Here is a 15,388-nt window from a genome sequence, read left to right on the forward strand (position 1 = left end):
AAACTCCCCAAAACAGCCCATTTAATTTTGTTTAGGCATCTCCTGACTGATGTCTCCTTAGTTTCTAATAGATAACCTAATTGCAATGCTTGCTAACAACGTTTTGTAGTATAGTGGGTTCCAGAGTTAAATTATTACGCTTGTCAGCCTGGCAGCCTCAGTTAGAATGGAATTTGCAAAGGCAGTGTAAAGAAATAAAGTGAAAACCCCACAAGACTGCTGTATGGTGATGCGTTTTCATTTGATGAAGGTAAATGTTTGAGTAGATGCTGTACTGAACCTCTGTTGCCAAAGGAGTGGTGGGGGCCTATCAAGGCTTGTTTGTCCATCCTGGATAAGTATTCCAGGAGTATGAGGGATATCACCGTCTGGCTTTGTCTTTATGGGCACGCAGAGCCCAGACAACCAGCTCAAGGATGGCTCCTGGCTTTTAGATGGCTGCCGTGAGGTGCAGGTAATGCTGTCTGACTGTAGGCCCTTGGCCTAGGCGAGGACAATGTTGGGTGTCTGGGGGTGGCACTGAATTGTGCCTTAGGAGCGGAAAGCAACTTGACATATAGGCAGTATAAATACACATTCTCTATCTGCACAAACATATTTTTGGACTACTGTCACCAGTTTATATCCTCCCTGTCATTTTAATGACATACTGTAACTGATACGTGTTTGTTGTTCTCCGTAACCCAAAGTAGGAGTGAAGTGATTCACCTAGAAAGTAGGGGCTTGGATACTTGAGTGACACATCAGGAATAGAAACGCATCTGGAAGTTTGCAAGGGTGGATGCAGAAGATGTGATGTGAAGATCATTGTTGTAAGTAGACTCTGGGAAATAGAGACCGCTAGCCTTGAAGTCAGGTTTCATATCTGTAGTGTTTTTTTCAAAGCTTGTTTTTCTTTAAGTGTTGATGTTTAATGTCAATATCCTCCTTAATTGTTAAGCAATGACACTTCTAAACATTGGTATTTCAGAAAAACATTCTTTTTCATGATTTTCTTGCATCATTATTTTTCAAGGGTTTAAGTGCTTTAGGTTTGTGATGTCTACAATGGCATTATAAGACTGAGAAAAACTATTTGAAATTTCCTTCAATACAGAACGATAAAGGAAAATATACTGCATTTTAGTGACAATATTTGAGACAGGCAGCAGTTTAGCAGTAATCTAGGAATGGATATGTGTCTTGAAAATAATTTCTGAGGTAAACATGTAAACTTGCATAGAAGCTAAATAACTTTTTTTAATTAAAAGTTTTCAAATTGTTGGTACATGCATGCTGATTGTTCCCCCCCCCCCCCCCCCCCACACACACACACAAATAAATGCAATGCACTAAGAAACTGAGCTTTTGGTAGTGTGCTGGGTGTTTTGGTATGTCGGGAGACTGAGGTTTTTCTGCTAGGTGGGAGCTGGCTGCAGGGGACTGAGCGCCGAGAGCAGCCCAAGGGAGCCAGCTCTCCTCCTTGCCATACCGATAATAGGTTACTGTGCTTGACAAGTTGATTTTTTTTTTTTTTTTCCCTATTTCAGCCTCTTCCTTGACTTCTGACTTCATAAACCTAAGAAACATGGGCTCTGGTCTGTCCTGTAAGAGGCTTTTCTCTACAGCCTTGGTAATGCTCGATGGAGGAGGCAGAAACACACGATGAATCAGGAGCAGTCTGGGGACTGCCATATTCTCTGCCAAATTATGTTTCCTGTCTCCAGCATGTAATTTTCAGGCAAATCCATTGAAGTCTTTAATCTATAATTAGGTTTATAAGCTTCTTTAAACCTTTTGGATTTCCTTTCCCTTTTTAAATAAGGGAATGCAATTTTATTATTCCATGAATCTTCTTGAGACATTTTCCAGAGAAGGCTTTCCTGGAGGTTTTCTCCTATTTATTTTCTCTTTCCTTAAGTTTTCTAAAATGGGTAGGTAACGATCCTGTTTCCATCAAGAAATGAACTGAAATTACCTGTTAGAAGTGATTGTGATATATAACAAGATTTTTTCCTGGCAGTAATGAACATAATTGCTTTTCAATAGGCTAAAGTAAATATGTATTTCTAAAATTGGATTCATATGGTTGGTTTTCTGTGATGTTCTTAGAGAAAAAAGTTAATTAAAATGTTACTCCTTTTTCATGTGTTAATACATGAACATTTGGCAAAGTAAATTATTTCTGTCACCAGCTACTGGTGTGAGGTAGATCTTTGTATGCAGTGTCTTAGCAAAGATTACAGCCTGGAGGAACGAGTACTACGTGTGAGTGGATACGTGTATACATATCATATAAAATGAATGGTGTTACATAGCATTCCTGTCATGTTTGAGAAGCACATGTCTCTCTTCCTACTCTGCCCAAGTATCATTTCTCCTCATTGCTTCCTCATTTTCAGGTATTTATTACAGAAGTACTCTATGTACTTTTATTTTCTTTTCCACTCCTAAAAATTTTAATTTTAGAAGTGTTTTCTCAGATACAAACTTTGTTTCATTTGTTATACCACAGATATTACCAAATATTGCCTAGTCTTTAAACAAAACTGTAAGAAGTCTCTTTATTGCTAGCACAGCAGCATTGCATAGCAGTAAATGCAGTCTCAGTGTGCTCTAGGTAAGCAGTTTCCATGTCGTTGTCTGTGTGTTTTGAGGGGGGACTACTGTATGTTGCTGCCATATTTGCTTCTGTTTCCTTTTTTTTTTTTTTCTGGTTCTGCTTTGGTTTACCCATTCAGCCCTAAGTTGTGTGGGTTTTAGAGGATTTCTGGTCTTGGTGGGAGAGGCATCTTGCGTGCTGCAGTACCTTCTGGTCCTTAGCAATTTACAGAACCTGAAGTGTGTCCCTGTGCTCCCAACAAACCCTGGTGTCTTCCAGGCATTAAGCAGGAAGCACAGAATGCCTCTCAAATCTCAAAACCATTTATTTTGGTGGGTAGCAAACTTACCAATACAGAGAGTGCTTGAAGAAATGGGGAAGAGTGGTGATAAGTACTGACATTATTTTAAAATTCTTTCAGATGAGGGAAATCTTTAATTTATACGTTTGGCTCATCTGGAAGTTTCTTGGCATCCTTATGTTCATTTAGAGAAGTTCATATATATTTTTATAGGAAATACATTCTGGAGCTTAATTCAAAGGTTTGCAAACCTGCTGGCTCTCCATGGAGCCAAAACCATGCATTTTTAAAATTATGTGTTTTTGTGGATTTCACTATTATATCTTGGCAGCTCTGTGGTCTTCCCGAATTATGCTTTAGTGTACATACTTCTTAGTTCTGTTACTGCTTTTTTTTTCTCTTTATATATTGCTGTTTCTTCACAGTTATATTTTTACCGTCTAGCACTTGTTTTATTTTCCAAAATACAAGTATACAGTAATTTTATTTTTTTTTTACCCCACTTCAGTTTTTTATTTCTCCTTTTTTTTTTTTCCTTTCTGTAATCTGTGAGGCGTATTTTAACCATTGCTCGCTCCTATACTTGTAGTAATTTTGTGCAAAGGCAGCCAATGTACATACACTAGCCCTCCTATTATTTTTCTGTTTACATTTTTCTGGCACTGCAGAATTTTAATCATAATATTACTGTAGAAATAGGACTTCTGGAAGACCAGCTTTCTAAAAGTGTTTGCATGACTACTCCATACACACATGGTTCTTTTAAGATCCTTTAGGTAGTCCTTTTTACAGTTGGTAAGTAGCATATGGACTCTTAATTTGAGAATACTTTTCTGAAAATTAACAAATTCTTTTGCACTTTGACTAAATGTAGTCCCCTTGCTTACAGATGCAAAGAGAAGAAGTACGACTACTATAGCCTGCCGAAAACATCAGTTGTGATAGCTTTCTATAATGAGGCTTGGTCAACACTTCTGCGGACCGTTCATAGTGTTCTTGAGACATCTCCAGATATACTGTTAGAAGAAGTTATCCTTGTGGATGATTACAGTGACAAAGGTAGGAAGAATAATTCTAAATAATGTTGGATTTTTTGTTTGTTTGTTTGTTTGTTTTTTGTTTTGTTTTGTCAGCCAGTCCATGGGAGGAAAAGATCTGCTCTTTGGTAACACACCATGAAACTGTACAACACGGGAATCTAACTGGAAAACATTTTGTCTCTTGCATGGCAGTGAAAATCTCAAGTTCTGGATGAAGTTTAGTTTTGAGTGGGGCAGCATGTTTGCTTTGCTATAGTGTGAGTGCCTGCATATACGTGTAACTGCAGTCTGGTCAGTGTGTTTCACCTTTGATAATTTGAGCATGTTTTGTGTGCTCCAAGGTTGTGATGGTGTCATTTATAGTAATAATTCACATACAAACAGACGTTCTCTTTACTTATAGGACACAAGACAATGCTGATATTTTCTATCACACGTAAATTGTGTTAAGAACAAAACTGCTACATGATAAAACCTTCACATTTGAGATACATGTAACATTTTGGAATTGAATAGCAGAGGCAAATATGAAGCATTCTGTTTCCTAAAAGTAACTGATTTTTGTCCATCTTTACCCTTTCCTTACATAGACAGGATAGCAGAATCAGAGCTCTAACTCCAAGCATCATCAAAGTACTACTGTAAGTTATATGCTCCTGGAAAAAAGGTATCCTGTAGCGTGCCATAAATGAATAAGTAAAGAACTATATTCTTTTCTTTCTTTTGTTACAGAGCATTTAAAGGAGCGTTTGGAAAACTACGTAGCTGGTTTACGCAAGGTGCGTCTGATCCGTGCAAACAAGAGAGAAGGGCTGGTTCGAGCCCGACTGCTGGGGGCTTCTATAGCCAAAGGGGACATCCTGACCTTCCTGGACTGCCACTGTGAGTGCCATGAGGGCTGGCTGGAACCACTTCTGGAAAGGTAGAGTTATGCTCTGTCCCGACTTTGTCCTGAGGCAGAAGGAAAAGAGTCAGTTTGGCACATTCCTGCGCTCTGCAGGGGAAAAATCACTCTTCATAGACCTTTTCCAAAGGTTACCACAGTCTGGTCCCCGAGGCAATGCAAGTATTTTTCTCCTGGCAGAGGAATAGAAAATAGAAGTCTGAAAGATGAGGAGGTAGACTATTTATTTATTTATTTTTCTTGAGAGCCAAGCTGCTCTTTTTCTTCAGAGAAGTGAAAATTTTTCAGGAGGAGAATCCACCCCCAGCTGTGAAAACTACCTTAAGTAATGTGGTTATCAACCTGGGTGAGTAAGATGATTTTCTCAAAAGATATGGACCCTGAGACATCCTCTTTTTCAGGACAGCATACCTCATTTGACATCATTAGCAGAGTACCTGAATCAGACCTCCTAGATACTGCATATAGAAAAACATCTCAATTTAAAACACCTTGAAAATAAATAAATCCTTTCTGCAAGATCAGTGGCTTGATTTGCATTCTGTAAAGGTCCTATATCAGGTATTGCAGATGTCAGAGATGGGCTGTGCAAACTGGAGATAGATTTCTAAGAGGAACAAACACCCCATTGTACCTTTGAGATTGTTTCTGGAGTAACTATTTTCTTCTTAGAAGTGTCTTTTTTTTTTCTAAATTTCATGCCAGGTATATTCCAGATAATTGTGGGTTAACTATAAACAGCACAGATAATGTGAAGAAAGAAAAAGGATTAAAAATAAAAGAATTAGTATGAAGAAACAGAGGGCAGACTTCACTTTTCTTAGCAAGCCACTAGATGGCAGTCTTGAGAAAGAGTTCAGGTAATTCTAATGTGTAAAAAATTGCCTTCTGTAAAAAGTTATCTCTGTGTGTATCTTGGAATTGGTGCCCTTTTTGCTCTAGATGCAGATATCCATCTCTAGGGGATTGTTTGTATGGCATTGGCTCAAATGTGTGGAAGCAATGTGACAGTGTTAGCATTTTGCAGTGCAGCCACTGCTGTATTTGTAAACTGCTTGTGCATTGTACCAGCTGGTTAAATCTTAATTTACAGAAAAAGTGATGTTTTTTTCACTGACCATGTGCCAAATATTTATTTTTTTTAAAATCCTCTTCAAGAGCAAAGGTTTTTTCCATTGGATTGGGATTTTTTTCTCTCTGTGTTTGTAACCTTCTCGTTGCTTTGTGCATAACATTTATGCAAGTGAGGTGGGAGACAGCAATATTTGTATAAGCCCTTTTGTGCACTCTGCCAAATAGAACTTCAGTGTAGGATTTTAGAGAAGAAAACAGCTGTGTTGCGTTTCCCCAGTGGCAACAAGAAGGGACCGTTTCACGTTTAAGGCAGTCTTTCTCTGCTCTGACAATACTTTTTTGGAGCCACTTCTGTTCTCCGCTGTATTTAACCACCACAAGGTGCTCTAATTCCAGAGAGTTGAGTGTAACAGAGCCAAAGCCCCTTGTTCAGCCTGTGGGTTTTAAGCCTCAATCCCACGAGGAACTAACTCCCCTTGAAGGATAGATGCCTCAGATCTTGTATGGCCAGAGAGCATGTTCTTTTTTTTTTTTTCTTCTTCTCCCAAAGAAGAAAAACAGAACAACATGTAAATCAGAAGATGCAGGGCTAAACAAGTCCCAAAGTCAAACAAGCTACTTTTTCATTGAACTAACCAGAGATGTCTAAGACTAGCATGGAAAAGACCACTAAAGAGTGATTTAGGAGAAAAGCCTTAGCTTCGGCTTGCATGCTTGAAGTTCATCTCTTGTGGTATCAGGACAGGCCTTTCAAGAAATTAAGGCAAAGGGTCTCACTGTCTTTTGTGAGGGCAAATACTTTTGGAAAGGAATCCAGAAAACCCTGCATGGCATTGAGACATGGGAGGAAGTTTATCTCCTTGCAGAAGTAGGCTTGCAAGGGATGTCCTCAGCTCTGATGTGCTCTTAGTACTGATAAGGATCTTAACTATCTTTGGATCACATTTGCTGATAGTGATGTTATCTGCAGGACTGTCTTGTTTGTCCTTTTAACTTCCTGTGGTGATATGGTTTCTTGAGGCCTCCTCTATAATCTAATTCCCACATGGAAACATCACATGTGGTTTATTGTTTTAAGCTCATGGCATCTTTTTGAATTACTGTAGTAGTGTTTACTGTAACCTTTAGAAGATGATCACATTTATAAGAATAACTGTGACTTTGAGGGTCATAGACCCTAGACACCTTATTTGTCCCTGGAGAATGATTATGGCCACGCTGAAAGATGACACAGTTTTGTCTCTGAGAAAATCCAGGAATCCCACTTAAATGCTCATCTCTCTTAATATTTCAGAAGCAGCTACCTGTACAAAACAAAATAGATGTTTTTGTTGAGAATATGATGCTAGATATGACAGCTGAGCCAGATGCAGAACCTGTTATCTCAAGCCAGCTGGCATATCTCTCACTTCCACTGTCCAGGAAGAATGCTGCTTGCCAGATGCCTGCAGCTGAGTCCATCCTGGTGCATCCTCTTGATGCATCCTCAACAAAAAATTGGTGATTATTCTTGTAGCTGCTTTTCGCTTGTATTGCAGCGTTAGTTGAAACAGGGCAAAATTTTGTGTTTGGTATTCACCATTGTTTTCTTTTCTTGACAGCTCTGTTTTTGAGAGAAGCTTCTAATAGAAGTCACCTTTCTCTTATTTTAAAAACATCTTAGGATTGCGGAAGAAGAATCGGCTGTCGTCTGCCCTGTTATTGATGTTATTGACTGGAATACATTTGAGTACTTGGGAAATGCTGGTGAGCCACAGATTGGTGGATTTGACTGGAGGCTGGTCTTCACTTGGCATAGTATCCCTGAAAAAGAACAGAAACGAAGAAAGTCCAAGATCGATGTGATCAGGTTAATTTTTATGCATCCTGTTCTTAAACATTGAATGTTGTGAGTACTTTTGACTTCAGTTGGAAATGTCAGGTGCTGACAAAATATGTAATAAATGAGTGCTTACCACTTATAGTTACATTACATATTTTGTTTGGTTCCCTATTTTCTGGAATAGCTCCAGAAAAAGCACCATGCTGCTGGAAAAAATATTGCTTTAAAAACTGAAATTCCTGTGTAATCTTTTGGGTGGAATCCTTATTGCACAAATAGTCACTTCTTCAGACAAACTGCCACAGACACTTATCAGCGCAAGGAAATGTTGTAACTTTGTAATTAATAATGCAGGATGTCCTCTATGCAAAACAAAGAGATCCATGTTGTAAAAAATGTGTCATAGTCAACAGTGAAAAAGTGAAAAAAAAAAATAGAAAGCAACAAGAGGGCAGAAATCATTCAGAAGACTATCTGTGCTGTAACAATAGCAATGGCTCCTTGGTCTGTTCTCAAAGAACCCGTTTGCAAGTGCCTCGTTTGAGTTGAAATGGTGTAGTCTACCCACCACAGTTTCTGAGGGACTGACTCATAGGAGTTCATGTCAATGTCTTCATAGTGGCTTTTAATTCTGTTTGCAAGAGTTGCAATCTGTAGGTGTTACTGTACATACCTACTGTATTTTAGGAGAGGGTGGGGTAAGTTTGCAAAGGATGCATCTGGAAGATGGGCACTGTAAACAAAATCCTGAGAGCTGAGAGCATGCTGCACTCCGCTTGGAAGTTGCTGTGTTTCAGCAGTGCATTGTGAGAAATGAAGCAGCTGTTCAGCACTTTTAACGTCACGATTTTGTTAGTCCTTGCTTTTATTTATAATCTGTCATCTTATAGCCTACAACAAATACAGAATGATTCATTCTTCCCTGTCTTTTCTAGGTCGCTTATCATGATAATAATACCCAGTACTTCACAAATATTAACGAATTTATCCTCAGCTGAGAGAAAAGAAGCTTGCTTTTTTTTTTTTAATGGGAAAAATGAGGCAGTAAATTAGCCCTTCTCAGCATATATTAGTTCACATACTCCAAAAAAAAGTTTCAAAATAGAGTCAAAACTTTTAAAGCTGCTAGCTTAAATATGATGCTTTTCTTCTCCACGAGAAGGATTTGTTTTTGGAATGCCAAGGGGAAAACGATGAGGGATAAAGCTTCAAGGTAGTCTGAGGACCGAGCTCTGCAAGTGGTACGGTTATCTGAAGAAAGCAGCAGTGCTGAGAGGCTGATATCACTGACAGTTATGTTTGGAGAGACTAGATTTGGAGTGAGACAGAAGAGCTTGAATGTTTATGGAGATTTTTTTTTTCCCTTCCGTCTCACCTCATCTCTTTCCATTCTTTGAAACAACATATGACAGTATAAAACTATTGCTTCAAAAAGATGGCTGGTAAAATTAGTTTTGACATATTAAGAATAACTGATTGTTACACCTAGCATTCATTAATTTGTATATCAATAGCAATTTAGTAAAATTCATAAGTGTCAGCTGAATTTATTTCCAACCTGCATTATTTGGTTGGCACTTTAAAGAGGGTCATTTGCTTAGATTGTAAACAATTAGGAGCAAGATTGAACGTAGTTAATTTTATATACACAAGCACACACTACCCTACTGAAAGAACATCCCTTAACTGTGCTGTGGCTCCGGGCCTTGTGCCCTTTTAGCATGCCCCATCAGTGTGGTTTCAATCTTGGCCCCTGATTTTTTGTCAAACATAGTAAACAAACAAACAAAAAAATACAGGTGGGCAGGTCTTCTTGGAAAGGAAGAATCTCTCCAGAGGCTATATTTATGTAATTCCTCTCTGTTGATGTCTGAGAGCTTTCCCACTTGATATTAATGGGATCAGGAATGTTGTAGTTAATTGTTAAAGCACAGATCTGTGTTTGCTTATCACTTCAGGAAAATACAGGCATATATTGCACTTAGAATTTCAGAACTGACTAAAATAGTTCTGCTTATGTTCTGTTTTTTGAAGGTAAGAGGCTAGTCATTTATGGGCAGTTTCAAATATGCTGTAAGTGCAAAGATTTATCTTAACAATTTTTATCTTCTGTCATTTCATTGTTATTTTTATTTTAATACATTCTGGAGCTCGTTTATCATATGGCTTTATTAGTAAAAAGTTAACTTCAAATGGCCTAACAGTGTAGTACCTAACTGATTAATGGCTGATTGTCACTTTGTGTTCAGAAGACTGAGAAAATGGATAGTAAAAATGTATTTATAATCCATTGCATTGGTTCTTTAATTCATATATATATTTTTTGCTTTTAATTCAATCCAGAGTTACTGTTCTCTTTTGTAGGTCTCCAACCATGGCAGGAGGATTGTTTTCTGTCAGCAAGAAGTATTTTGATTATCTTGGTTCATACGACACAGGAATGGAAGTCTGGGGAGGAGAAAACCTTGAGTTCTCATTTAGGGTAGGTGGTTCAATTGAATGTTGTGTTTTTCATAAGCATAAAAATGTTTCTTACTTGTTTCTTCACATCCTTTTACTCAAAGAGATGTTCTGAATGTCAGCATAAAATATAAGCAGCTGTATGGTATTAGAATATGAAGTTTACATTCTGTGGCTTGAAGCAGATAGTTGGAAAGACATGTTTGTAATTGACTCTGGAGTGCTCGGTTGATAGAGAGAACAGACAGCAGCTGATGGATGTTATCAGCAGGACAGGATGAGCTAGCCTGTGTTTCTTAAAGGGTTTATTCTGTTTCATGTCAGGAAAAGTTTATGTAAAGGTTACAAAAGGCAAGGGGAAAATCTCCAGGAACCGTAGGGAGGTGCCCCATCAGAGGGTGGACCTGGGCTCAGTCAGGAAGCAGACAGATAGCTGTGCTGGAATGGAAAGGACTTAAGGGCAGAGGAAGAGAGAGATCTGAGCCAGGCCAGGCTGGAGGAGTAAAGGAGTCATGTCCTCCTCAGCTTTGCTGTTATGTGTTACTGCTGCTGATTCCCACTGCCTGTTCCTGGTTTGTCCCACGTCACTCTTAGTTTGTGGAAGTAATACAGTGGTGCTTTAAAACGTTCCCCACGGTTTTATTTTTGACTTGCAGGGAGTTCACAATTTGCCATCCATACCTTCCCTTTTTGTTTTTTCTGTTCCTCATTAGATATATTTCATGGTCATATTTGCATTTTGGGTCTGTCGCTGGATTGCAGGGGGTGGGGATTGGTGGTTTGGTTTTGGTTTTTACTAGGCGAGAGCAGCTTTCAGGGATAAGTAGTATTTTTATGGTAAAAAGCACTCTCACGAGAAAGGAAGCATCAGCAGAATACCTTGCTTTAGATGTCTGGCTGTTAATGGAAGAAGCGTGCAGTCTTTGTGGCTGCTGTGCCTGTCTCCTGTACTGCAGAAATCCGAGCAAAGAGGACACAAAAATTAGGGAAGAAGAGGGCTAAGGAGGACAATAAGCACTGACCCAGAAATGACATGGTTTCTTTCTGCAGGAGGAATTCTCAGTTGGGATCACTGTTTGATCTGAAGTCCTGACTGCCTCCTATTTCACATAAAGATAAGTTTCTCCAGCACTGAAGTCCAACATCACAGCTCACTCATCTCAGCAAATTCAGGGGCCTCAGCCTGAGGCTCAGAGCAGCTTACCCACCTTTGTGAGGTCTGGGAGCTTCTGAAGCAGGCACCTCCCAGCTGGCTCCAGTTCTCATGCGACCTGCATTGATGTGTGCATTACAGTAGTCTCTTCTTTCCACAGGAAGGCACTTCTCTTTGGGATAATCACTCAGTCACGGGGTCAGGAGCTACAAAATAGCTCTTGATGAAATGGTTTTTGTGCCTCCTTTTGCAAGGCTTCTCAGGCAGCCGCAAGCAGCAATGGGTTGAGTTCATACTCGCAGCCCCAAAGAATCGATGGTGCTTGTCACTGTGAAGAAGCAGTCTTAGGATAAGACACTTCATGTGGTGTAGGAGGGGGCTCCATCACTCACAATCCAAGGCAGGTTAAGCTGGAAAGCAGCCTGCTTGTGAGTGCCAACCCCAGCTCTCTTTGGTGAGTGAAAATTGTTTTTCTTGCTTAGGAGGGATGAGGAAGGGGTGATGGCGATGAGGTAGTCATGCATTTCTGGGGAGAGATGCTTGCTCTCATAGGGTAATGTACACACCTGGTGGTGCATCTCTTCCTTGCTTAGCTATCACAGCGTTGCAGTAGACAACTAAGGAGAGACTGGAGACTGTCAGCAGCCAGTTGCTTCGGAGAGAAAGACACTGTCTTCTGCAAACATGTAGCATCACAGTAGCAATCACATGAGGTGTGCGCATCTCTTGAGCAAGACCGGCTCTTGCAGGCACTTGTTTGTGTCTGCTAATGCATGCACAACCAGACCAAGCACCAGTGAGGAGGAGAGGATGCTGGTGTTGAAAACAGTATGGTATATACTGCCTCTCAGCAGGAAGTTGCACCTCTCCCAAAGCAGTGAGCTTGGAAGCAACAACCACAGTTGGCAGAACTGGGCGTTACAGGATCTGCTTCACGGTGCTGAAATGTCTGCTGGGATCCTGACTGTCACAGATTTGGTGACCCCAAAATGGTTTTTGTCTGACCAGTAGGAATCAGGGGTAGCACTGCCCCAGATGACAGTGCTTTTCTTCTCTGAGGTGGATTGTGGGGCTATGGGGCTTGCAGCCCAAAACCAGCTCCTTGCAGAAAGCCTGGAAGACGGCCTTGTGCATGCAGTTCTTCACTCTCTGCTCTTCACACCTCACTTTTTAGGAAACTGAGGCTTGCAGACAGGACAAGGACAGGCCCAGCCCCTACCCTATATTAAAGGGAGTGCCCCTGGTCTGTCTGCTGCCTTCAGTCCAAGCTATTGCCATTGATCTATGCTGGGCTCTTGCAGACGTCTCTTTTTATGTTGCTACTTTCCTTAAACATGGGTTTGACCCCATGTGATGCAAAAGTGTGACTGAGCAATGGCTTTGCCTCATTGACCCATGGAAAGGTTTTCTTCTCAGGGACTGGTCCAACTCCCTGCAGGCTGCAGATGGACTGAGCGGCTGTCAAACTGGGGACAGACAGTTTGGCAGGGTGGACCGTGCCATGGCAGCTGCTCCAAGGGCCAGCAAATACGCCTGGGCACATTGATTACACCAGTGCAGATTGCCAGCAAGACCTAGGCATTTGGAGCCAAACCGCAGGCGACATGTTTCCTCTGTTTGATTTCAAGCCCCCCTGTGCATGCCTCCTGCAGTGAGGCTTTTTGTGGAAGGGAGCAGAGCACTAAAAATGTTCTTTGTGTGCTCTTCTTGCTGCTCACAGTGCTGAAGAAGGTCAAGAGGGATAAAGCAGTGCTAATCCTCATCTGTGTGGTTTCTGGACCTAACAGACCTGAAAATGAGGAACAGGGATACTGAAACTCACTGTAAACTAATTCATTCTTCTTCTCATCTCTGAAGACACTACCCCCTTCCTAAGGACAAGAAGCAACTTGTTCTCAAGCCTCCTCTTTCTCTCACTTCGTTTATTCTAAGCTGAAGAAGTTCTCTGTGGTTTTGAGAGGTGCAATAAGGACAAAGCTTTGCCTGAAAGCTTCTGACTAAGGGAGACTGAGGCTGTGTGCTGAATGCAGAATCGAGTCAATGTGCCTTGATTTGGGGTAGCATTAAGCTATTTGGCTAGATAAAACTTCACTTCATGGGCATAATGGGCACTGAAGCTCCTCTTCCGAAGGGATGCAAAGCAATGCCCTCTCATCTCCTTTGCCAATTGAGCTGGTTGCAGATTTTTTATTTATTTATTTATTTTCTACACTGCAGTGCCACTAGCAGGGAAGTTTTCTTCTGGGGAAGGCTGGTATGTCTGTGATCTGTCCTTTCACCCACTGTCACAGCACAAAGGAAAAATGCGTGTATTCAAAAAGGCAAAATTACTTACTGCTAAATCATTTTTTTATATATATATAATTTCCTTGTCTGTTGGTCCTGCTGCAACTCCAATTGAATGGTCTCTTCTCTAATCTTTTTGTATTGTTTCACAGTGTGGAAATTTCTTCTGCAATAGCAGTAGCTTGCGTGGGCTAGGGGACAGGCTGCATCCCCCTGTCTTTGTTCAGGATGTACCATCTTTTTCTTTTTTTTTTTTTTTTCTCTTTCTTTCTTTCTGGAGAGTCCTAAAATGCTACCATGGAGAATGTAGCTCATAGGGCAAACTACTTTCTTGACACCAATTTGGTTTTCTTATTTAGCATTTGTTGACCCAGCAATTGGGTCACTTCTCTCAAGAGCTTGGCAGGGACAGGGCTCCCAAGGTGAGAGCTGTACTGTTATTGTTATTCTTTCCTGATGCAAGCATTCATCCCTGTAAAGAAAAGAAAAGATGTTTATAGCCTGTGTACATCAAGATGAAAGTGAAAGTAAAACCAATGTCACCTTGTTTTCTTCTTGTGGTGGGGAAAAAAAAGGTATGCTTTTATAATCAGACCTGCTAGTTAGACAGACCTAGCAGAGAAACATATTTGCATGCACGTGAGCAGGCAAAGTATAAATGAAATCTAATGTGCCTCTCTATATTACAGGATGTGGAAATAGTTTCAGGGGAGAAGCTTCCACAGAGTCACTTATTTAGCTCTTAGTGATCAAATTTGGTGTCTCTGTTGAATTCCTTGATCTACTTTCAGCTCTCCATTTGTACCTGATTCTAGATAGAAGTCAAAATGTGCTTTCTTTTAAAATAAATAAATATTTTGAAGAATCAGCTGAAATATATCTCATTTTTATTTTGTAATAGTAAGACAGGAACTTTTAAACGTTTTTAATGAAGGAAGAAGAATTTAATGAGCACCGCTTAGCAACCTACAGTTATTTTCTGAGGGAAATCCAGAATTTTAATTACTGAAAATTCAGATGTGGAATTCTCACTTTAGCAGCAATTTAATAAATAGTTGGGCTGCTTTACTCCGTTTAAATCAGACTTTATTATGGAAGAGTAGAAGAAAATGTATTTTTTGTTTTTAAAACTCCACACTTTTGCTTCAGTAGGCTTTCTGGTCCATTGCTCACATGTTCTTGTTGAAAACAGACTGATCAAAACACAAATCATCAATGAAAAACGCTTATATGGAAATTGATAGACTTTAATAAATTTAATGGACCTTAATATTTGCTGACAAAATTTTCGTCTGATAAATTTCAGTTTTAAAAACTATAATCTTAGATATAAAAATTATAATGTAAAATAGCTATGGTTTTGAAACAAAATCTCAATAAGGGAGGTCCTAAAGTGAAAGTGGTTGACTAATTTTCTAGTGGCTTTTGAAACAGCAGTAACTTTTATTTGAAAAAATGCAAGTTGTTTAAGAGATCAGTATGGAACCACGGGTTTGCTGTGTAACTCCTTTAATCATTTTTCTGTTCAAAAGAAAACCACACTGGTTTCCCATATGAGAAAAAGACCAGAGAAACCTCCTATGAAAGCCAAGAAATCAGTTTAAATCCAGGCAGTGAAGATTGCACAGTGCTCTGCACGGTTGTGCAATGAATTACCTATACTTTTAGGAAAACCTTTAAGTTGTTTTAAAAGTAAACATATGTATTAGAGGGCTTAAATTTTGTCAGTAAGCACAGTGTTGTGCCATGCGTAGAAGTGTTTGTCAG

At 39.8% G+C, this 15,388-nt stretch overlaps 1 protein-coding gene across 1 annotated transcript in view; it reads left to right on the forward strand.

The window, feature by feature from the left end:
- The window catches only part of GALNT12 (polypeptide N-acetylgalactosaminyltransferase 12), a gene marked incomplete at its 5' end in the record, with an annotated part of 45,256 nt that overhangs the window by 8,122 nt on the left and 21,746 nt on the right, over window positions 1-15,388 (forward strand). The window contains 4 exons of the mRNA XM_084282955.1: window positions 3,772-3,941; window positions 4,655-4,844; window positions 7,564-7,749; window positions 10,087-10,204. Of these exons, the coding sequence (XP_084139081.1) occupies window positions 3,772-3,941; window positions 4,655-4,844; window positions 7,564-7,749; window positions 10,087-10,204 (664 nt within the window). The remainder of the gene's footprint in view (window positions 1-3,771; window positions 3,942-4,654; window positions 4,845-7,563; window positions 7,750-10,086; window positions 10,205-15,388) is intronic.

This window comes from Netta rufina (genome assembly GCF_964035555.1).
Source record: "Netta rufina genome assembly, chromosome: 2".
NCBI lineage: Eukaryota > Metazoa > Chordata > Aves > Anseriformes > Anatidae > Netta > Netta rufina.